Source organism: Sceloporus occidentalis, unplaced genomic scaffold (assembly GCF_023333645.1).
Source record: "Sceloporus occidentalis isolate IW3139 unplaced genomic scaffold, rSceOcc1.0.p SCAF_419, whole genome shotgun sequence".
Lineage (NCBI taxonomy): Eukaryota > Metazoa > Chordata > Lepidosauria > Squamata > Phrynosomatidae > Sceloporus > Sceloporus occidentalis.
This window is the reverse complement of record NW_028317399.1, coordinates 17,991-43,043: the sequence shown is the minus strand read 5'-3', so window position 1 is coordinate 43,043 and position 25,053 is coordinate 17,991. Positions and strand designations below refer to the sequence as shown.

Below are 25,053 nucleotides of genomic sequence, written 5' to 3'. Positions count from 1 at the left end.
ACTGCATAGGATCTTCACAATAGGCTATTAAAGGGTGAATATTTTGAAAAAAAATACAGACTAGGGTATGGCAGCTGCAACTTTCACTCCACATGTGATTATGGCTAAAACCAGCTAGACCGGTTAAAGTTACCCTTCAGCATTTACATTCTGCAAATATTCTAACAGAAACATTCAAACAATCATCTCCGAAATGTTGATATTCTATATACTTTTACCCCAAGGACTGAAAGTTATCTGTTTATTTTTCTGTATATTTACTAATATGTAATTTCCAAAATATGACAGCTGATGATGCCAAAGAACACAATCCTAAGAACTTACTAGGGCTATTTAGATAACAAGACATGGTAGCTTCTACCACCAGGGTCAGACTGGAGATGACTAAAAAGTCTTGGCCATCAAATGACATGACAGCTGGATACACGTGGTCCCACGTTATGTCTTTATACTCTCACAGTGTGCATTCATTTGTATCCAGAGCGGCAGTATTATCACTTAATTTGGCGCCCTATAGCCCGGTCCGCCAGCTGGCCAACTCGGACCTTGGCGCCCTATAGCCCAGTCTGTCAGATGGCCAGTTCGGGCCTGTCTACCATCCACTGCCAGAATCATGATGATGACCTTAGCCTCCACCAATCAGTGAGCTACTAACCATAATCACCACTGTTCACCACCCACTGTCCGATAGCAAACAACGCTCTGTACTCAGCAACATCAACTGTCACAAAACGTTTGATGTCTAAAGAAGCCTTTTTTGTCTTTTGCACAGATTCACCCATCATTTTTTTGAGGCTGTAATTCCAGATAGTATGAACTTTGTCTTCATTTCATTCATTTCTTGCTTAAACTTCTTGTTAAATAATTAAATAATTTATAGTAAAAAATTAATAATTATACTACACGTTTGATATTATAAATTAGTAGGTCCTTGCGGTGGATCTATCATCAATGAGATGGTACAACGGATCTAAGTGGTATCTTTTAATTCTTTAGAAGCCACCTTCTTTATCCAGATATGTGTTTGCCAGTCTTCTGAAACCCAAGGAACAGATATACGGTTTGGACTAAACTCCTGGGTTTACCACAGATGTCCTGTAATTCCAACTAAAGACTAAGTACAAAAGCAAACAAACCAAACCAATACCTTTTCCTTAGAACAGGTAATTGAGATAAGACTTTATCTTTATCAAGATGGAGCACATATATCTTAACTCTCACATTCATATCTTAAGATAAAGATGCTGAGTTTTGTAAGCGTTTGGAACTTCACAGGTCTCTTCTGAAGATGAAACTAAAGTATGGCCTCAAAGAAAGACCCCAACTTCTTTTGGATCAGTATAACCATATCCATTTTATTCATCCATGAGGAATAATCATTAATGTTTTGCAAAGATGAAACAAATTTTGATTTGACGCAAAAATTCCATGAGAATCATTGCTAATATAAACATTCTTTAGACTTGGAGAACCATACGGAACCCTGAAAGCAGTGATTTAACGTGTTATGGGGGTTAAAGCTGAAACAAGAACCAAAGGCACCCACTAAATAGATCCATCACCATATCCTCTTATCATCTCAATGTCTTTCTATCTAGTCCCATTCCACGACATTCTAATGACTCCTAAACTAGCGGGATAATTGTAGGAGAACGTCAACCATTTCCTACAGGTTAATACTGAAAAAAATAGATGTGATACGTAGACGATGTTTCATACACGGGAAACCAAGGAAATCAATAGCGTTTTGATTTCTACAAGTTCTTATTGAACAACAGAAGGGTTAACTATTAGATCATTCACACATCACTGTAGATACTGATATAACATTCAAAGCCTTTAATCCTCATAAAATGTGTCATCGACGGCAGAAACCAGTTCTACCGGAATGATAAGATCTAACCCGAACACGATCTGCACTTTGTATAACTAAAAGCTTACAAAACAAGTGGTTTGAATGTCGGATCTACAATGAAATCAAAGACGCACTTGTAGCAATTAGTGATTATCCCGACAGCAATAATCCTATCCTCAGGGAAAATTCAATGAAGCGGCAAATCCACGCTTACAACATGAGGTTTAATTGTGTGGAGTGACAAAATCCTGTCCCTAACAAAGAGACGTGAATAATTACTCTGCGGTTAAAAAGTGTTATGACGGCCCAAGTCTTCTCTGTTGTTAATTAGCAAATGCAAGAGCGCCACCTATAGGCTTGATGGCATGCTTACAGCTATGGAATGAAGCCATGTCTATGTTTTGTATAGATTCTTGAATATAGGACAAAGTAAAATTTTTAACGTTGAATTTATTATTTATATATATTGAATATAATATCCAATTTATTTTGTATTTATTTGTACTTTATTTTGTAATTTATTTTATTTTGCACACAAATCAACAAATCAATGTAGAAAAAAAATCCACTTGGTTTTATGTTTATTTAATTTAAAACAGCAAAACATTTTTTTTATCCACATTACATCATAAACAAGAAAAAAAAGATGGATAATTAGTGAATAGCACAAGAATGATTATTCAGTATATGTTTATCTGCTGTTATTTTACAGTCTTCTTTGCAGAGGAACCCAGATTGGTCACCCTTGTAACGATAATCAAAGTTGTACATTGCGTTCAATGTATTTTAATCACATTAATGTCATGGAAATCCATGGGAAGGCTTGAAGAGAACAGACGTCATGGGTCACTGTGGAGATACCAGAGAGATAATGAGATGAAACGAGATATTAGCGGTCCTTATCTGTATTATCCAACAGCTATGTTTGTTCTCACGGATAAACCGAACGTCACATGAAACTTGTTGGTGTATGACGGTTAATGAAAGTTCCTAATATCTAGAATGCTTTCCCTTTTAAAGTAAACTGGTTTATAAAATGCTGGGCTGGGGAATATCCCTACATTGACCCTTGAGCCCCTTGAGAATTTACAGACTCTATCCATTAACTTTGTGGACCTGTTTGCTCTACTCTAGGACTGCCATTTTTCTTTATCGAAACATGTTTATGAACCTCAATAAATAAGATGATGGTTGAGCGTTAATTAGTAGAGGATTTAAACATTCATGGGATAGACACAACGACTGATTAAGGTTTGAATCTTTACAGCAGGAGAAACAAGCAGACTAGATGGGAGAAATGGGTCTACTGGCAAATTCTAGGTGAGTTACTCACCATCTTGAGAAATCTTGAGCTCTCCAGGAAGCGGTGAACTCCAACAGATTAGTTATGGCTTTTCCTGCAGGACCTTGTGCATCATCGGACTCCTGCCTGTTAAAATTCCCACAAGCTCCGCACAGAGCTCCGGATAGGTCTGGGCTTACGTTGAGGGTAATTTCCCCATTGGCATGCAAAAGAAGCTCCATGTCCTCTCCATACTTTAATGCCACCGCTCCCTCTCCTGAGCTTATCGACAAAGATCCAGACACCTGAGATGGAAGTTTAGTTTTCCTTCCATTGACCTGTAACGGAAAGAAGCAAAATATCTGAGCCAATGACCTAAAGTTTTACTTTTAAAACTTTCCGTACATGCCCTAGGAATATGAAATGAGTGCCCTCCTCGAAATGATTAAAGGGAACTGTATCACCTAAAAAAACCTTTTCACGATATGGTCATCTCTAATATTTTAGATAACTACATGGCGCTATATGTACCAACACGCATGCATTCATTGGCATGTGATATACTGATATTACAAATGGGGGATGGTATATCATGTCTACTTTTTTGGTCCTAGATATTATATATTAGCTTGAAATTCTGCTGCTATAATCGAAGTATATTTTATACATAATCATTTTGTTCATTTGGGTCTTTGAAAGATATGGTGATACAACTATTTGTCCTACAAAAAAATATAACTTTTTGTGAAACACAAAAACAACTGGATTTCTCTTTAGAACATGTCCGTTAGACTTACCCAGGCCCCTCCAGCAGGGTTTAATGCAACAGAGGCTCCCGAGAAATACGCGTGAACAGCAGAAACCTCAAGTCTATCCTCATCCTGGCAAGTCTCGGTGACGACCACCAGTCGGAACCAGGAATCGAGACTGGAGTTGCACACAGCTGCAAAGTCAAAGCTGTTTCCCGGAGAAACAGGAGCAGACAATTTGTCGAAGGACACCAGTTGGCGTTGGGCACTCAATGAACAGGTGCCTTGTTTTTTAATGCACCCCCGTTCTCCGTTCAGAAGACCACAGTACTCGGACTCGGAGCAGGAAAGGTCCGTACACACAACAATGCCACCATTTTGGCACGAGCAGCTTTGTAGACAGTCAGGAGATACAAGAGAAGCCCCAAGCTGTAAGAAAGAGAACAAAATGTAAAAAAAAAAAAACCAAAAAGAAATTCACAGAAAAGTATTTTATTTTCCAGGACTTCACAAAACTCTATATGGCTTTATGTCGTGTTTTGTAACATTGTAGCAACGATCTACAGCTATAAGCATATGAGGATTAGAATAAAACAGCAACGCAACCAAGCAGCTTATTAAAAGACAAATAATTCTAATAAATTCAAATAAATAAAATAATTTCAACATTTTATACTTAAAATTTGTATTAAAATAACACCCAATGAAAGACAACATTGTCTACAAAATGAATACTTACACTTAAATATCTTCCGTTGTACACGCAACCACATCTGTCCATTTGAACACAAGTGTTTCCATCGAACTGATACCCAGCATTGCACTCGCAGCCTTCAAAGCATGTGTCGGAGCAAGACTCTGCTGCCGTCATGCCATAACATGCAATGTCGCATGAGCTGGTGCACAATTCATAATGACTGTTTTTGGGGCAAGATAATGCTAAAAGAGAAATAAAAAAAGAATAAATACCCACAAGAAAGAAAAAACAACAACACAAGAACATATAAAGTTCTACCAATGGGCCCCTATGTACTATGCATGCTAGTAATGATACTTACGGCATAAAGTGGGAGATCTCCATGGTTTAATCTTGGCCCCAGCAGCTTGGCAAGCAGTGGCATATGCCTGAAGGATACCACAAAGGGTCTCTTTTTGACCGTCGCAGGCACACATATCAGAGAGGCAGTAATTAAAGTAATCTGTAGCATTGACTAGTTGACTGCATTCCGCAAAGGGACCGTCTTCGAGGATGAATATCCCGCACGCCTCATCCCTTCCAAATATTGCAGCGCGCAGTGGGTCGCAATCATTACATTTCCCCTGGCAGCCATCGATGCAGTTTTCTGAGCTTGATTTCCAGGAGGCTCCGAATTTCTCTACATCCTCAGATAGCTGACCAGACGGCAAACGGAAATCATCATCGTGTCGGCCATTGAAGTCTCCACATAGACCGCAGAGGGCTCCTTGATAAGCCCCAGGGACAGTGATCTGAACCCAACTTATAGAATCAAAGATGACAATCAGGTCATAGTCGGTCTGGAGTTTTATATTGACACCTTCTTGACTGATACGGATTTTACCATCTTCCAAAACAAGAGGCAGAGCATAATCCTCCTCACTGATCTGTAAAATATTGGTATAAAAATATAATATGAATATCAGGGATAATTACAATGTCTCTAATTGTTTTTCTGTTGTTAATCTTATTTTTAATGTACGTCCTACATTCTTACCTTTACTTTCCATTGCATTCCCTTTTCCATTCTGATTTCATATCCATACACATTTACTATCAATGCACTGGTCACGGCCATGTTGCATTTTCCAGAGCTCTCATTCTCTACAACAACGGAAAAGTTGGCCACTTCTTTGTTTTCACTGCAGACTTTGGCCAGAGCGTAGGGACAAGTGCCTTGGAAGTCATAATCAAGGCCATCAAATGTGATGTAATGCTTGCTTCCAGTTACCACGCAAGTCCCTTTGCCCTTAGAAAAGCAACCACGGAGCCCATTGACCACAGCACATTCTTCATTGGCACCACAGGGAACATTTTGGCATTCACCATGTCCATTCTCCAAACACTTGCATCGTTCATTGCATTGGCCATCGGGATAAAACTCCTCCCCTTTTTTGTAATAATGGTCGCGGAATACACAGCCACATTGGGAGAAAGGGACGCAAGTGTCTCCGCTGAGCATGAAGCCATTGTCACAGTAGCAGCCTTCGGTGCAGGTCTTCTCACAGACGATTGAGGAGAAGAGGTCAGAGCATGTAGGTTGACATCCACTTCCACAAAGTTCATAGTGGCTGTTTGCGGGGCAGGACATATCTAGCAGAAAAATTGAAATAGTTATCATTTTATATTTACTCAGGTGTCTTCAAAAGTGACAATTCACCTTTGTTTGGGTTTTATGTAATTAAAGAGTTTGAGGAACAGATCGATGTGTATGGCCTCACCACCACCTCCTATAGTCTAGAAATGTTACTCAATTTACTTACTGCAAAATGTTGGTGTCCTCCATTCTGTAATCTTGATCCCCTTGCTCTGGCATTCAGAAACATAACCAGCAATGGCGCTACATACCACCGAATAATAACCTTGGTATTGACAGCTGTCATACACACAGTCTTCGAAAAAGGGTCTTGGATCAATGAACTCAAAGCATTGGCTTAAAGGTCCATCGACATTACTGAGGATGCCACAATACTTCTCACTCTTATACTTATTGAGTTTCTCCTTGTCACACTGGGGGCATTTGTCTTTGCATCCTCCCGTACATCCTGGTGTTTCACCGACCTTATACCTATCTTCGAACTTGATATTGTCAGGTACATGATTATTGTTCGCTGGGGTCAGATCATCTGTTGGATCTTGATTGTAATTCCCGCACAGACCGCAGAGGGCACCCATGTAGCTACTGGGCACCATAACTCGAGCATAATTGTCCCAGTTGTAGTTCACCGTAACGTCAAAATCGGTCCTGACAAAGGCATGTTCACCCTTCATAAATGCCTTGACCTTGTTGTTTCTGAAGGAGTATGGTAATGAAGTTATAACTCCATTGACCTGTAAAAAAACATTAACGGGTCACCATGGAATTTTACACATTTACAATTCTTCCAAACTTTCTTTAGAGGAAAAAGAAACATTTTAACACAGATATAGGCCACAGGATGAGACAAGTCCATCCGAGAAGTATTACAGATGAAGAGTTAGATCTTCCAAAGGAAGATCATCTAATAAAGACATTATTATCTAATAATCTTTGTTACATGTTTGGTGACATACTGATGATACTGATATGGTGATACTGATCTGAAGGTTCTTTTGATGTCATTCCTAAGTGTGGATTGAAGATCTGCTCCATGTTATGTTACTATACATCATCAAGGTGGATCTACAGATCCTCGGGATCCTATCAACTCATCCCTAGGCAAGCCATCCTCTCCTATTGCTTCAATCCCCCCTCAACCACCTGCTCGATTGTAAGCTCACAAGAGCAGGGCCCTCTGATTGTAGCAGCTCTACAGAATCATCTGGCGCTGTGTAAATAAATGTAATGTAATACTTACCAGAATTTGGAGCGGATGATTCCTGGTTAAAGTGATGTTCTGGTTGTAGACCTTCAAGGTCACAGCTTTAGTGTACGCTACAGCTTTGTTTCCTCTCTGCTCGTTCTGGACTTTGACTTGGAAATAAGGAAGGCCGTGATCAAGAACGCATAATTCGGCAAGTTTGTAGATGCAGGTTCCCATGAAGTCATATCTCTTGCCGTCGAAGGTGCTATAGTGAGGGTCGCCGGAAGCAATGCAAGTTGAGTAGTTTTCCGGGTGACAACCTTGGATGCCATTAAGCAACGAGCATTTTTCACCAGTTCCGCAGCTTGTCTGCTTACACAGAACCATTCCCAAATTTGAATCGCATTTGCAGCGCACGCTGCATTTCTCATCAGCCCAAAACTCCTGTTTGGGTTGGTAATACTTATTGTTGTAGACGCAGCCGCAGTCCGAAACGTTAACACATTTTCCAGCACTGAGAAAGTAACCGTCATTACACTGACAAGTCTCCACGCATTGCTCGTTGCATCTGTCTTGCGAGGTGCGGTCAAAGCAACTAGCTGGGCAGGCATTGCCGCATGCTTCATAGTGGCTGTTCTCAGGGCACTGAAGGGCTGGAGATTTGTGGGGGAAAAAATAGAATTTCAACATACAAAAAAAGGGCTGAACTTGTTAAACTGTATTTTTTCTTCTAAAAATACGTTCATTGTCCTAAAATATAATATATACTTCATTTTAATCCTTCACCCTTCCAACACTTTGAAACTTTTACATGCATCTGGATGATTACAATATTTAAACAAAATTTCCAAGTGGATACAAAAAAAATACAATTTTTGAGTATTGAGTATTGATAACCAATAACTAATAATTGAAATGTTCTAAATAACAAGTGCTGAATATTATCTTAAGGCGATCTCTTGGAGATCACCTAGTCAAGATCAACTGTAAGACGGAGGTCTTTGACTTACAGCATCCTGATGGAGTTCTCCAGTCTCCAATGGTCACTCCTTCCTTTCTGCATAAATCTGCGTAGACTTGAAGAGCTTGGCAAGAAAACAGAGAAGATCCATCTTTCTTGCAAACATCATCAACACAAGAATTAAAGACTGCATCGGGGCTGACTTTGGAGTGACATGCCTTGAAAGGTCCATCTTCAGCCTTGATGAGCCCACAGTACTTCTCCCCTTCGTACAGACTCTTTTTAGTTTTGTCACATCCCAGACAGTTTTCTTTGCAGGTGTCCCAGCAGAAGGGATCTTTATCGACGACCTTCCAGCTCGCTGACCAGTCTGTGATGGAGTCTAGTTTCTTATTCTCAGAAGATATTTTCTCGTCTTTGGGGTCTTGATTAAAATTACCACAAAGGCCACCAACGCTTCCATAGTAGCTACTTGGGATGGTAACCGCTACCTGCTCATTATAGTCATAGGTCACCCGAAGGCCAAAGTCGGTGTTGAGTACAGCGCTCGATCCACTGAGGCTAATGTATATCTTGCCATTTAACAAGGTCACTGGGACATTGGTAATTTCATTGTTCACCTTTATGATGAAGAAGAAACAAAATAATGAATATTGAAATCAAGCTATATAATATTCTATTAACATTCAAATGATGAATATGGAATTGCTCTACGTATTGATCTATAGTAATTAACATGTCCCCAGCTATTATGTAGTAAACGATATTGAACTGGTTATCAGCAATGTAGCCCATGCTATAATTTGAAATATACAATATTTTACTTTTTTCAACCAGCAATCATATACTCAAATGTTGAGTGTAAGGCTGTGTTAAAATGCAATATCTTACCCAAACGTTTCCAAGTTCACTTTTTTTGACAGATATATTGTAGCCATATACAAAGACGTTGACCAGCTTAAGGAAGGTTAAAGAGAGGCTTCCCCGATTATCGTTCATTTCTTCAACACTGAAAGGCACCAGGGTAGTGTCTTCACCGATGTATGTTGTTAGCATGTATGAGCAGGTGCCTTGGAAGTCATAGGTATATCCATCAAAGGTGTTATAGTAGGAGCCACTCCATCTCCAGCAAGTGCTTGTATAATCAGGAACACATCGTGGGACACCATCTTGAACCTTGCATGTTTCCTTATTCCTGCAAGTTATTGACTTGCATGGATCTTGGAGGAAATTAATTGTAAATATTGAATTATAAGAAATGTTTTGAATGCAAAAACATTTTTAAATTGCTTAATTGTGCCAATTTTTGATAGAATGGAAAAAAGAATAAAAAATGTTCCAGTTCCAGATGATTTTGCATTGAAAAACTCAACAACATGGCAGACTTACCCACATTAATGCAGGTCACCGACCCTTCTATGATGGTACACATTTCATTTGCGGCACAGCTGTAGGGCTCGCACACCATCTTCAGACCAGAATTACAATTACAACGCTGCGAGCAGTCCTGAGATAAGATTGTTTGGTTGGCCTGTTGGGAAATACAAAGAAAGAACTTGAGTCCATAGCCAACTATACAGGTGGAGGACCCTACATGAGTCAACTCATTGATTGCTTCCCACCATACTTCCATCCCAATGACAGAAATAAAATTACTTCCTACGCTACACTCCACTCTGCCAATCAAAACCAAGAAAGAATCCAAGTGTAATATAAGTTTTCTTGAAGAATCCTGTCCTAAAGTTCTCCCTTTCTTCTTAGGATAGAGATAATGGGGAAGGAAAATGACGAAGATCAGGAAGACGAAGATCTACAATATTAAAACAGTATAAATATTATTTTATCTACCTTGTAATATGTTGTATTGTAGTAACAGCCACATTCATGTGGAAGTACGCAGGATCCACCTTGGAAGAAATACCCATTGTCACATTGACAGCCCTCGGAGCAAGATTCTGGACAGCTGGCGATATCGTACATTGAGGAGCAGCTGGAGGAGCAGAGATCAGCGCAAGTCTCATAATGGCTGTGTTCGGGGCACGTGAGGGCTGAAAATATACAAGATCCAACACAAGCATGAATAAATCATAATAAATCATTTATTGTCCCCTAGGTGCTAACTGCCTCGACACAATAACATATATTTTTATGTATCTATTTGTTTCAGGAATGTTTGAAATAATATTATACAAAAAAAAAAAAAAAATACTCACGACAAAAACTTGGAGTCCTCCATGACTTGATTGTTGTCCCTGCATCTTGACACACTTTAGCATAGCTTTGGAGGAGCAGGCAAAGGTCGCCGGTTCCAGCACAGAGGACATTAACGCAGCTGCTCAGGTATGAAGACGGGTCAACCACGTTGTGGCAAACTGCAAATGGTCCACGGAATGAAGTGAGAATACCACAAAACTTCTCTCCTGCCAAGATGTCTGCTTTTGACTTTGTACAGGCAGGACAATTTTGGTTGCCACTCAAACAGGATTCGCTTGTAACACAGGTGCTGTCGGCCTCAGAGTCTTTCCAGGACTCGGCAAAGGCAACCACATTCCCACTGTTTTGGTTAAAGTCATCGTCGTAATAGTCGTTATAATTCCCACATAGGCCACAGGTCTGCTGGTGATAGTTTGCAGGTATGGTGACGTGGAGAGAGAAGTCATAATCTATGATTAAGGCAAAGTTGGTGCTGAGGACAATGCCCAAACCTCGAGGGATGGCCCTCAGTTTACCAGAGGCTACCTCAAAAGGAAGACTTCGGAGAATGCCATCTACCTGCGTCGAGAAAGAGAGAAATGCCATCAATTGGTAACTATGGGATACAGTAAAAAAAAAACCTATAGAATTACAAACTATTTTTGAAATAACATTATAGAACATTTAATAATTTAATTTAAAATAACTATTTCATATGCATGTACGGTCTCTAGAAAAAAATGAATCGATGAGAAAACATGTTTTTTTTTCTTACCATAATTTTGCTCTCTGAGTCTTGAAGGATGGTTATGGTGTAATTATAGACTTCTAACGTTACCACCTTAATGTTCGACTGGCCATTGGTCACCGGATTTTGGTTTCTTACTAGAAGACGGAAGGGGGTGAGATTTGATCCATCACTTAGACAGGTCTTTGCCAAGACATAGGAGCAGTTTCCAAAAAAGTCATATCCCAGACCGTCGAAGGTCCTGTAGTAGGATTCTCCCACTGCGGAGCATGTAGCCGACCCATTAGGATTGCAGCTCTGTACACCTTTTTCAATGCGGCATTCTTCATAGGGCCCACAAGCAAAAGGAGAGCATACAACTGATCCACCAGGGTTGCAAGAACATTTCTTCTCGCATGTGTCTTCCGGGAAGAAGGCATCTCCTGGTTTATAATAAAGACTGTTGTAGGAGCAACCACATTCAGAAAGCGGGACACATTGGCCACCACTTAGAACAAAACGATCGTCACAAGAACATCCTTCCTTGCAAAGACTGTCGCATTGAGAAAACGAAGTCAGGGAGAGGCAAGTTGATGGGCATCCACTGGAACATACTTCATAATGGCTGTTTTCTGGACACTGAAGAGCTATAACACACAATAAACATTGCATTATAGAGTTGCAGAACCAAGTGAGGGATCTACTGCTACTACACTAGACTAGAATATTGGTCTCACAATTAGCCGTATTATCATTAGGACTTGAATTTACTTACGGCAAAACTGCTCAGTTCTCCAAGGGTACACGGTAGCCTTGGCTTCTTGACAAGCAGTTGTGTATCCTGCTATTAGACGGCAAGTTATGTCCTCCAGGTTACCGAACGCACATAGGTCATAAACGCAGTCCTTGAAGTAATCTTCTGGTGAAACCTTGGCATGGCATTCACGGAAAGGTCCTTTTTTATCAAGCAGCAGACCGCACCCTACAAGACTTTTCCTCTGTTCCTTTTCCAGCGATTTCATGTCAGAGCATGTTTTTTCTGGGACCTCTTGACATCCTTTCACCTCTCCTACCTTCCAGCTTTTGGCAAAACTAAAGGTGTCGTTGGTAGGATTACCATCCCTGTCAATCAGGTCATCACCAGGGTTGCTATTAAAAGTACCGCAGAGTCCACAGACCTGCTTAGAATAGGTAGAAGGAACCATGACAGCCACACGGGCGTCCCAATCAAACGTAACACGAATGCCACGCTGGGTCTGAATCACGCAGTGCCTTCCGGACTGAAACACGGACATCCGGCCAGAATTCAGTGTAAGGGGAATGTTGGATAGAATACCATTAACCTGAAAAACATAAACAATGTTCAATGATGTCATCATAAAATTAGAATTTTAGAAATTAGTATTTTTATCCACACAAGAAAGTTACCCCGTTTACGGGGATCTTACCAGCACTTGATTTGGAAATTCTCGGCGAATCTGTATTTCTGTGTCATATATCACGAAATTGACCGCTGCTGTATAAGAGACAAGACGACTCCCTCGATTTTCATTGCGCACCGTTACTTGGAAATCAGTTAAGCCACTCTTTTTGTTACAGAGTCCTGAAAGTAGATACTCGCAGGTCCCTTGGAAATTATAATGTAACCCATCGTAGGTAATGTAGTGGGGGTCCCCAGAAGCAGAACACGTGCCGTACTTGATGGCATAACAGTCTTGCAAACCATCCCTTACAGTACACTCCTCTCCGCTCCGGCATCCGGCTTTGGAACAAGTCACCTTATGGCTGGCTCCATTGCAGGCGCACTTTTGTTTGCACTGGCTGTCTGCCCAGAATGTCTCATTGGGGGCATAGAATCGACCTTCGTGCTGGCAGCCACAGCTGTCCTTAGGCAGACACTTTCCTCCGATCATTACAAAACCTGGATTGCACTCACAGGTTTCTATACACGGTTCAGAACATTTTGAGGGAGCATTTGGATCTTCACATGTTGCTGGGCAAGCGGAACCGCATGCTTTATACGTACTATCAGCTGGGCATTCCACAGCTGGGAGAAAAAAAAACCCAACTGGTTAGGCACTTGGTAAGTAATAATTGGAGTGAAATCACATTCTAGATCATGATATATTGATGTTCCGTCACCTGATAATTCTAATATCGTCTTACAAAAATATTCTTAGCCTGTCTGGACAATGCTGGGGAAGAGTTGCTGCAATAGGACTTCTAACCCCTTTACGCCATGACGTTCAGCAAGCCAAGTGGATGGTTGACTATCTTGGTGTTTGTGGTTCACCAACACCAAATCAATGACTAGACCTTGCCCATCCATGTGATTAATCCAACCAACATATGTCAATGAGTGGGGTCCCCAGAACCTTTTTGCTGGGTCGATGCGTGTTCCAATATGGGGTACTGGAGATTTATTGTTTATCATGTATATATCATAACTCACATGAAGTGCTTTATGTTCTTCACATAACTACCTAAATCAAGTCTAATATAGTCTCCTAATCTTCTAATACACTATTGCAGATGTCTCCATGGAAAAAGAATTGGATTTTTTTTGTGGCAATGTACTTAAGACCACCTTAATCATTTTTGGGGTATACTTTACATTTAGGAATATGTAAAAGAAGACAAAAGCAAATCATGAAGCAAATAAAATTAAGTAAATATGAAACCAACAGTCGGTATGTTCTACTTACTGCATCCTGTAGAATTTCTCCAGTCATAAATGATCCCCCCCTCTTTACGGCAGTCATCGCTGTACGCCTTCAATGCCTGGCACAAGATTTGTTGATATCCATCATTCATGCAGAGATCATACACACAGTTGTCTTTGTATATTTGGGGATCGGCCACTAAATGGCACCTCCTGAAGGGTCCATCAGTCCGTTGAGTGATGATGCCACATTGGGTCTTGCTCCCATATTTTACCATTAATGGCATGGGGCATTTTTTGCATTCCCCATTGCAGTCATCCCAGCATGTGCTATCACCGCTCTCATTGACCTTCCAACTTCTTCCAAACTCGATTGGGGTTAGAGGAACCCGCGTCGGGGAGTAGAGGTCATCTTTTTGGTCACCGTTGTAATTGCCGCACAAGCCACACACATTTTCGGAAAAGCTACTTGACAGCTGGATTTTTACTAGAACGTTCCAGTCGTAGTAAACTCTGAGGGAAAATTCGGTTTGAAGAATGAAGTAACCTCCGCTCTGGTATATCCGAAGCTTGCCATCTTGGAGTGTCACAGGGAGCTGAGCCTTTTGGTTGTTTATCTGCCAGAGAACAAAGTTTTATAGTTAGAAGAAGAGAGAGAGTGGTTTGGATAGATGCACTTAAATATGATAGGGAAGTATATTTCAAAAGAAGAATCCCAGTCGAAAGTCACAGCCAGAGTCTTAAACATAATGCCATAAAATGTTATTTCTCTGGTGGATGAGGGGAATGACTTCCCATCAGCCGTTGTAGGTGGCTAATGGTCTTCTAGTATGACGTAGAGTTCTGTTACGATTCTTGCCACGGGAAAACAATTTTTTTTGTAACATAAAACAAGCAAAACAGGCCCAACTAAATGTGTTAAACATTTATAAAGTATTTTGGAGGAATTCTGTATAACACTAATGGACTTCATTAACTAAAGGTGGAGAGGAATGAAGTTTAGAGGCAACTAAAGGTGAGCAACAGTGATGATTAGAGGAAGCCAACAGCAGGGAGCCATTAAACTTAGACACAACCAAAGATTGGGAGCAATGAAGTTTAGAGACAACCAAACGTGGGTGAGCAACAGTGATGATTAAAGACAACCAACGGTGGGAAGCCATTAAGCTTAGAGTCATCCTAAGGTGGGGAGCAATGAAGGTTAGAGAGAGTCAAAGGTGGGGAGCAATGAAGATTTTAAACAACCAAAGGTGGGCAACAGCGATGCTTACAGACAACCTAAGGTGGGGAGCCATTAAGCTTTGAGACAATCTAAGGTGGGGAGCAATAAAGTTTAGAGGCAACTAAAGGTGGGCAACAGTGATGATTAGAGAAAGCCAATGGTAAGGAGTCATTAAGCTTAGAGACAATCTAAGGTGGGGAGCAATGAAGCTTAGAGAGAGCCAAAGGTGGTAGGACATTTCATATTGTTACATTATTACATCAGTTGTAAACAACCAAAGGTATTAAGAAGAGTTCCTGGGCCGTGTGGAACGCAAAAATGTGACACCATTAGTGGGTGCCTGAAAAACTTGTAAAGCAGCCAAGGAAGGATAGAATGTCTTAACCTAAATCACAAGGTTCCTTGGATAAGAGCTCAAGAGCTGTCCCTGGTTAAGTGTCTCAATATAATCAGGACTATCTGAATCCCTTTAAATCCCAAGAACGTCCTTACTGCCTCTCCTGCACCATTTTTTTATTTAGTTAGAACAGAAATGTAATGTAAGAAGGGTGAGGGGGCCGGTGGAAACAATACAGAACATGCCACAGTATTTAATGTGTACAATAATAATGAAGAACGGACACTCACCCTCACTACGCCGTGTTCCGACCTGACGCCCGTTATGTTGTAGCCATACACCTGAATGTTTACAAAACTAACATACGATACAAGGGATGACCCCCGATTCTCATTTTTGGTCTCGATATTGAAGGGCGGTAATGTGAGGTCAGGCCCGCAGGTTTTGGCCATGGTGTAGGTGCAGGTCCCCTGGAAGTCGTAATTTTTCCCGTCGAAGGTGTGGTAGTGGGGGTCGCCCCATGCCCAACACACAGCCTCGGATTTGGCGAAACACGTAGCTTTCCCGCGGAAAATTCTGCAAGACTCTTGCTTCTTGCACTTGGTGCGACTGCACGACGGGCGAGTCGAGCCTGGATCACAGGGGAGGAAAAAATATAATTTTGGTTGTCAATCCCAGAGAAGGATACATATTTTTTTTACCAATCATAGAATATGATATTACAAATTAAAAAACGTTCTTCTTAAGCACTGCGGGAACATAAGCACACAAACCATTTATTGTTTTTTACTGGAATAAACTGGTTTTGTCATTGCTAATCCAGTTTCCACCCAGTTCCTTAGCACAGATACATCAACTATTAAAAATAGGTTTTTTTTTTTCTCTTTCTTATTTTCATAATTTATTACTACATTTATCATTCTCTCCTACTGGGGCATGAAGGTATCTGATCTCTCAAATTACTGTAAAAGAAAATAAAGCCTCGAGTTTCACAGCTTTTAAGGAAGTGGTTACAAGGATTTGCATACAAGAGTTTTGAGCTTTTTGTGATTTTTTATTTTTGTATTTTATTTTTTTCTATTTCCTGATACAGGAAGCCATTTAAAGCGTGGACTAATCTAAAATAGGTCTCGGCTAAAAATGTATTTAGTGACAACGCGGTTTACAAACTCTGCACCCAGCGGCTTGCCGATATGATCAGTATTTCCACTTGCGGTGTTTAAAGAACATTGTCTAAAAAAAAAAAGCATGTTCCGTATAAAGGAAATAGTTAATGAGACCACCTCAAAATAGAAAAGAAATACACATTTCATTCAATTCAAATCTGTCAGCGGATCGGCCCCATCCGGCCCCCGTCTCGTCGCTGTAAAGACTCAAACCTTAATCAGTCGTTGGTCTCGTCTTAGATTCAGGAGCCGTATGTCTATCCCATGCATGTTTAATATCCTCGCTGTACTACCCTCTACCCCTTCTACTGGGGGGCTGTTACTTATCTACCACCCCCTCGGTAAAGTAAAACTTCCTTCCATTCAAGCCTCCTGTACTTTGTGAAATCCCTTTATGTATGTAATTGGTTCTAATACTAAAATAACCCGACCCACCTGAGTCAGCCCACCTGAGCCATATACATTTGTATAAGCAAGGTGGCTTCAGGATAGTAAACGTTCTCTAGGATTCTTGAGGGCTACATCTAGGTGGGGTATCTTCCAAAACAGGTGGACGCTTTTCTGTTGGGTCTATGCCATGTCCCATGGTGCATGTTCTATTATACTAATAATAATAATTATAATAATAATAATAGGATTAAACAGCCCAAACAAGAAGATTTATTTAATAAAACCTGTATGTGTAAAGAAACGATGCAATTCTTTTCTTTTTCAGTGCAATATTATACTGCTGTGATATGATACGACATGCGAGGAATTATAACTCTATTTCCCTCTTCACGAACGTCACCAAGAAATATCCTCCTGCATGAAGTATCACATGTCCTAGAATTTATGTGTTCTTAATAAAAGAATGTTAAGAAAATGCCTATTTATGTATTTTCTTTGAACGGGACTTCCAACCATTTTCGATACATCGGAAATTCTACGCAGAACCCCTTACCTTTAACACAGATGCCAGGCTCTCCGTATGCGTTCATCGAGGCGATGCCGGCCGTGATGAGCCCGAAAGGATTGCCTTTATTCTCAACCAGGTATGGCTTGGAACTTGAATCGGGGTCGAATCCCCCCAAAGAATATTCTGTGTCTGGGATTTCCTGCCAATTGACATCTTTCAGAGGGACATTGTCAACTGTCACACCTTTTATTGATGAAGTCTTGGCTACCATGATAATGTCATTGATGAATTTGTCTTGGGCTACAGCTAAGTAGGAAGTACAGTAGGAGGTCACATCAGGTACGGCCATGAGAAAGGTGTCATACACCACGCTTCCATCATGACCCCCTGCAGAGAAAAATAGGACCTGTATGCCTTCTGTAGAGTTGATGAAGAGTGGTAATGATGGCTTCAATTGGAGCTCTAGAAGCCCTCCAGCACCAAGCTCCTTAGTTACTTTCTCTAGACCGGCTTGATAGGTCACTTGAGTGATCTGGGAAGCGGTCACATAAACCATGTCATATTTGGTCTGAAAGGGCATCGGAGGCATTATAAATGTATTTGCCCAAGAAAATACAGGCTGCAGCTGTTCATAAACATGATTGCACTTGCTGTGTTTCCAGGAACACATGTGGCCGCTAAGAACGGCCGCTGGTTTTAGAGTCACCACTCTTGTGCCGGTGAGATCATCTTCACTTTGGAGTTCTACGGCTTCATACGACTCAAGGCTTAAGGTGAGTACGCTTCCTTTACCATACTCACGGTCCTCGAATGTTACCTTCCCAGTAAGATAGATAGTTACTTTGTTTGGCTCTTTTGTAACTACAGCAAATTCTTTGAAGCTCCCATCTGGACCATCGGTGGGAGTAACAATATAATATTCTGTTCCCAGCTCCTATATAATTATAGGCAGGGGGAAATTGGGTTAGATCACATGGCTGAGTTATACAATCTTTACATTGTTTTCATATCAACTTCAAATAAAAACAAATAATTTTAATCAACATTTTGTTTAAATAGTGAGTCGGGATAGAAAACTCTGGTTTGCCCCGTGTTGACGTTAAACATGATTACTCTACGTCTCTTCCATTATAATCAGAGTTCTGTTTCAGAACTCAGACCTTGTTCTTAATCTGACAGCTCCAGTGGCAGATCAGGTTCTGTAGTGTATGGTCAGCAGCTGGATATACCCGTCTACAAGCTACACGAGAGCAAAATCGTAGCATATCCAGCTGACAACCATACTTACATCATCAGGCACCTGCTGGCCAGTGCCACCACTTCATCAACAATCCAACCCTAGCTAGATGTATGGATGTCATATGAGGGGTTTGGGGTATTTGGAAACTGGAGAGCGAAGGGTATGACTTAGGAAGACCACCCTAATCTCTCCTATTGAATGTATCTTACCTCAACCGGGTACAAAGATGAACTATCTGAGCTTTCAACCTTGGAGTTGAAGGACGTCACAGAGATGGGATTGTTGGACATTACGATGACCGAATGAGAAAAAGGTTTGGATGGTAGCATTTGAATTATAGGCGGCAGTACGATGGTGGTCTGCTCCAACTCATTCAAGGTGATTTTCTTTCGGAAGCTATATTTGTTGACACTGATGGTGACAGAGGTGGACGGGGAGTGGGCGGTGATGGACAACTGGAGATTAGGGTTTCCAGACTGGGTATTGTGGTTCTGCATGAAGGCCGTGATAAATTCTGTTCCTGGGACCCCGGCGGAACAGAGACCTGCTACAAGATATAAAGTAAAGGTCACACAAAATCAACAATGCCCACAATGTATCAATTTATTAGACTCGGAATAGTCTATTTACTTTCAGCTTCAACATTCCTTCCTATGAGTTTTCCTATCTACAAAACACTACGTAGGTAAACGATGCATTGTTTGCTCTCAGACTTAAGCCGCATGTCAGTAACACCTCTGCAAATATAATGAAAGGGATTTCAGAGGAAAGTTCAAGGTGGAGAACATCTTAAAGTGAGCGCAACCTTTCATGCTTTCTTAAATCAACAACATTGTGCGGTTTCTGTCTATGAACACTGCAAACGATATGGAATGTGTGTGGAATGCGTGGGATAATCACTTATCACACACACACATATATATATGTGTGTGTGTGTGTGTGTGTGTAATATGCGTGTGTGTGTGTGTTTAAACACTTGAAATGCACTTTTTACATGTTACATTCGACTGACCTCTGAGAAAACATCCCAACACACCCAGTTAACCCAAGGATATCCCAACACATTCATAAAACGAAACAGGTTCAGTTTTACATAGATATTTTTTTTCAAAACAAGTACTTTTCCCCCCAAAAAAGTGTAAAGGACCTAATCTCGATACTTAAATGACTTACCATATTGAAGCGTCAACAGAAGAAGGCAATGAAGAACCCTTGGTGTCCCCATTGCTAAATAATAATAAAAAAAGGAATAAGTTAATATTCAGCCTTTTAATTTAAGTATCCCAAACACTTTAATTATCAATATCGTTATAGCGAAAGAGGGGCTTATCATCTCAATCGATGCAATTAATATATCTCAGAAATACTTTAATGAACAAATATGAACAATGTAACTTAATGTTTGTTTGTTTTATAAAAATGTAGTTTATGTTACAATGTTACTTAATGTGTTTTATTTGATAGTTGGTTCAGGTACCAAAAACTATGTATTGGAAACGGATTGATTGATCACTGATAATTATATATATTTTTAATTTTAAACCTGATTCTTCTAGAATGAATAATGAATTATTTTTATGTATGTATGTATGGGTGAGCCCAAAAAAACACCCCTTATATCAACAAGCCAAAAATATAACCTTCCACTGCAGTATTTGCAGTTTCTTAGATTTTATATTCAATTTTTAACAATACATACAATTCTTTAATGCAATATTATACTGTTTGTGTAGCAAAATAAGCCATATAAGGTTGAAATTTGACTTCATGGCCTGACCTGGTCTGCTGTATGTAATGTGTATAGGTTATACGTAATAATGTAGTACGTCTGATCCAAGAAGAGTTATGGTTGTCATATGACTGATTTCATGTTTTTTTTTGGTTTTTAAAAGTATTTGTTTAATTAATTATATGTTAATTAAGACAAAGCTCCCTGTAGCACCGCTGCTCAATGCGCTGGTTAAGAGGGAGATCACTGATCTCTATTAACATTATATAGGCCTTTTTTATTAGTATCAATTATTTAAAAAGGTCTTATGCCCTCTATTGAACATAAAAGAGAAAGTGTAGCCACTTGCAATATACCCCATTTATTAGGTTCTCTCTAGACTTTTTGAGACTGAAGTATTAAAAGTTACCACTAGAGGCACTATAACATCCATTCCTGCCAAATCAAAGGAGATAGCCTAGAATGTGTTCAGAGGCTACCTCCATTCATAAAGTCAGGCTGCTGCTCATCTATAGAGCGGTTCTAAAGCCAGAAATATATGTATAGCATATATACCTTTGCTTTGAAATATCTGGCCTGAATTTTTTTTTTCAATCTTAATTTTTCCTCGACCTCTAGATGTGAATATTTGTAATTTTCTGTACTTTCGCCAAGAGGCAATGTATACTTTTCTAGTCTCGGGGCATTTTTCTCTGTAAAATGTCCTACAGCCTGATAAACTGGATTCCTGGCTATTGCTTCTGAAAACATCTCATAATTCAACAAGTCCAGTCAAATAAAAATGTATCAGTTATTCACATTGTCTGACAGCTACAATTCCAAACAAAAACTCAAAGTTGTAGTCATGTTATATATATTTTGTTTCATATAGCCAGCCTGGAAAGATCTTAATTAATTATTTTGTTCCTGATACAATGTGTGCACAATGTGAGAACGGTTTTGTTACATACAAAAATACATTTTAACTCTGCCACCTCTGCTGGGAGGCGGTTCCACTCATCTACCCCCTTTCCAGCCAAGTAAAACTTCCTTCCTTTACAACCTTTTTGTCAGCTCTTTTTAGAAAGTGTCTAGGTATGCTTATTGTTAAATGAATCTGAATTAAAAACTAATAACTATCAATAGACGTGGTTTTAAAGTCATAAAGGCATTAGATTGTTATGAATAGATTCTTTATGCATATTTGTAAAAAAAAAAGTGACCCGAGGGCTTATAACTAAATCATGCATTCCAGCTGTCCAGAGACATGAATAAATAACAAAAGTGGAAATTGTCACGTTAGTTAAATATATATATAATGTATATATATATATATATAGAATAAGTCCATAGGAATCAATGCAAAAAAAATGAGTATTGCAGTGTGGCAGTTGGGGGTTAATATATTAATGGTCCAGGTATGGTCCACAATACTCAGGACTTTGTGTCTAAGAATAAATATATAAGTTAAAATAGCTGATATATAGGGTAAAGGAGCTTACGAACCTTCTCTGTTGTCCTTCGAGGAGATCAATGCTCTACTTTCTCCCTTTCCTCTTCTTTTCAACTCTTATCCATGGCGCCAATCTGGAGAAACCAGTACCACCGGTCTACCAACTTTAGTTATCTTCTCGAATCCCCTCTTCGGGGCAAGTATTTCAAATTGTCAAGAAATGTTGGGTAAAGAAACACAGCCGTCCATCAACAAAGCCACCGTGTAATTAAAGCAGGCACGAGGGCGAAGGTTCTTGAGATTGAGTCCCCTGCTTGAAAACGATGTTCCTTCATGGAACGTAATGGAATTATAAGGGATTGTTCTAGAAGTATGAATCCAAATACACCGTGATGGGAACAGGGGTCCGCGCATGGTTACTCAGTTGCCAGATGCTAATTCATTAGTCAAAGAGTCTGTATGGTTCATTAAGACTGAGCCATTCTACTGTTTTGCACAGGCAGTATGCTAAGGAGTCGGGGGGTTGTCTAGTAGATTGGGGCTTAGATAACGGAGCGAGAACGTTATATTATGGGGCACAAATGATTTTAAAGTAATATAGGATTCACGACCTGAGTTTGAGTAGGGCAGTATTTTATTCAGAGCTCGCTGAGAGTCCCATGAGCGGAGCACTTATTATTTTATTCATGTCATTTTTATTTGAATTGTGGAATTTGGTGTTTGGTTATGGTAAGAAAGTAGCAGAAGAATGCTGGAACCGTGTAGATTAACCCCTTAATGACAAAGCCCATACATGTACAGGCTCAAAATGCATTGTTTTCAATGGGTTTAGGGATCGCCCATTGTCCTGAGGGGGAAAATGGCTTCTAGAATGCGACGGACGTTGAGTTCTATCAGAGAGGTTTAGGTATGAGTGTTGGAGGTATAAATGGTTATAAATGGTGATGACAGGTTCCTACACAAACAGTCCTTAAAGACCCCGTGGGCTATTATCCACATGGTCTGATACTTTGTTATTTCTGTGGCCTGTTCTCCACGATTTGCGTGTGAAATTAGGGTATGGTATTAGGGTATGGTTTGGACATTTGCCCGAGAGGGACAATTCTAGGTTTTCCCAATCGGAAGGGCCATTTTGAGACTATGACACGCTTCACGCCAAAGCTATAATATTTTTTAGTGTCCTGACCACCAAACATTAAATGGTGAGACTGTCGTTCAGCGTGGCTACCGTGTATTACACAACAAGACTTGAAAAACTGGAAAACAAAGACCAACCTGATCAACGATGTTTCCCAGGACCTAGCGTGTCATAGTATGCTTTGCCTGGGGTATTTTTATAATAGTTGCCCCTAGGCGCCTCAATACCTGCTGTACTGCTTTCTGAAAGACATTTCTTCATGAGAAACATCTCTGTGGAGTAGGGCGATGGTTGAAAAAGATAAAGCATTATACATTAATGGAGGAAGGGGTCGTGTTCATCAAGCCCAGGCTGGCCATCTGGCACACCAGGCAAATGGGCCTGGATATGACTGGCCTAATAATACAACACCAAATAATAATAAAAATAATAATAAAAGTAGTAATAATAACAACAACAACAATAATAATAATAAGACACATAATAATAATAATAAAAGTAGTAGTAATAATAATAACAACAACAATAATAATACACATAATAATAAAAGTAGTAGTAATAATAATAACAACAACAATAATAATACACATAATAATAATAAAAGTAGTAGTAATAATAATAACAACAACAACAATACTAATACAAATAATAATAAAAGTAGTAGTAATAATAATAACAACAACAATAATAATAAGACACATAATAATAATAATAATAAAAGTAGTAGTAATAATAATAACAACAACAACAATACTAATACAAATAATAATAAAAGTAGTAGTAATAATAATAACAACAACAACAATAATAATAATAAGACACATAATAATAATAATAATAATAATAATAAAAGTAGTAGTAAAAATAATAACAACAACAACAATACTAATACAAATAATAATAAAAGTAGTAATAATAACAACAACAATAATAATAATACACATAATAATAAAAGTAGTAGTAATAATAATAACAACAACAACAATAATAATAATAAGACACATAATAATAATAATAACAATAATAATAATAAAAGTAGTAGTAATAATAACAACAACAACAATACTAATACAAATAATAATAAAAGTAGTAAGAATAACAACAACAACAATAATAATAATACACAAAATAATAAAAGTAGCAGTGATAATAATAATAATAATAATAATAATAATAATATAATAATGCAAAGTAAGACTGATTTTAATCTGAACCTACTGTATATTTTTGTTTCCATATTCATCTCAAGTAAAAAAAAAAAAAAAAAGCCATCTTGTAACTCTTATGATATTATCTTATGGACAACAATAGAATACCTCGGTCTTAATTTCCCATGGGACCATGATCTGGCAAAGGTCAGGCAGAACATAGAATCACAAGCTTGTAACTAAGACCCATCTTTAAAATTTTATTTATGTATAAATTCTGCCAGCGACCAATGCAGTGTGGTTTGGCAATGAAAGGGTGCTTATAGGTCACATGACTGCCTACAGTGGAGATAAAATAAAGTTAGAATTAAGAGAGAAAACCTTTAATCCCTTTAAATCATCTAAAATCACACTTTAAATATTGCTTTTATTACCATTATTTAGCGGATAAATAATGAAACCTTAATAATTTATGGAGATTGGGGCCAGTGTGATCTGAATATGAGCCTCAGGAGACCTTGACCAAATGTAAAGGGACAGCGTATCCTAGCAACGAAGTTAACCTTTTATTAAAAGGCTGATTTGATGCCTGTGCATTTTTCAACTCAACTCCAACTGAAAGCTTGAAATTATACACGTGAAACCAAATATCTCGAGTGTAAATATTATGGATTCAGAATACGATACAAACCCCGCTAATTTCTTTATTCAGACATTAAACAGAAATATTTGAGCCAACAAATAGTTACATTTTAACAAGCACCACGTTTTATTAACCCTCTCCTCCCCATTAAT

General features: G+C 39.2%; 1 protein-coding gene across 1 annotated transcript; it reads right to left on the bottom strand.

The window, feature by feature from the left end:
• Positions 1-650: 650 nt before the first annotated feature.
• Positions 651-23,380, bottom strand: LOC149272778 (IgGFc-binding protein-like). Its single transcript, XM_089506731.1, has 21 exons — positions 23,338-23,380; positions 19,021-19,358; positions 17,617-18,505; positions 15,798-16,138; positions 13,992-14,565; positions 12,735-13,333; positions 12,062-12,629; positions 11,335-11,933; positions 10,580-11,138; positions 10,215-10,414; positions 9,756-9,897; positions 9,258-9,586; positions 8,416-8,986; positions 7,460-8,058; positions 6,386-6,953; positions 5,620-6,215; positions 4,945-5,509; positions 4,626-4,825; positions 3,935-4,315; positions 3,189-3,475; positions 651-795 (listed from the first exon to the last, which is right to left on the bottom strand). Exons 1-21 carry the CDS (start codon positions 23,378-23,380, stop codon positions 651-653), a joined length of 9,093 nt encoding a protein of 3,030 aa, XP_089362857.1.
• Between the last annotated feature and the right edge of the window lie 1,673 nt (positions 23,381-25,053).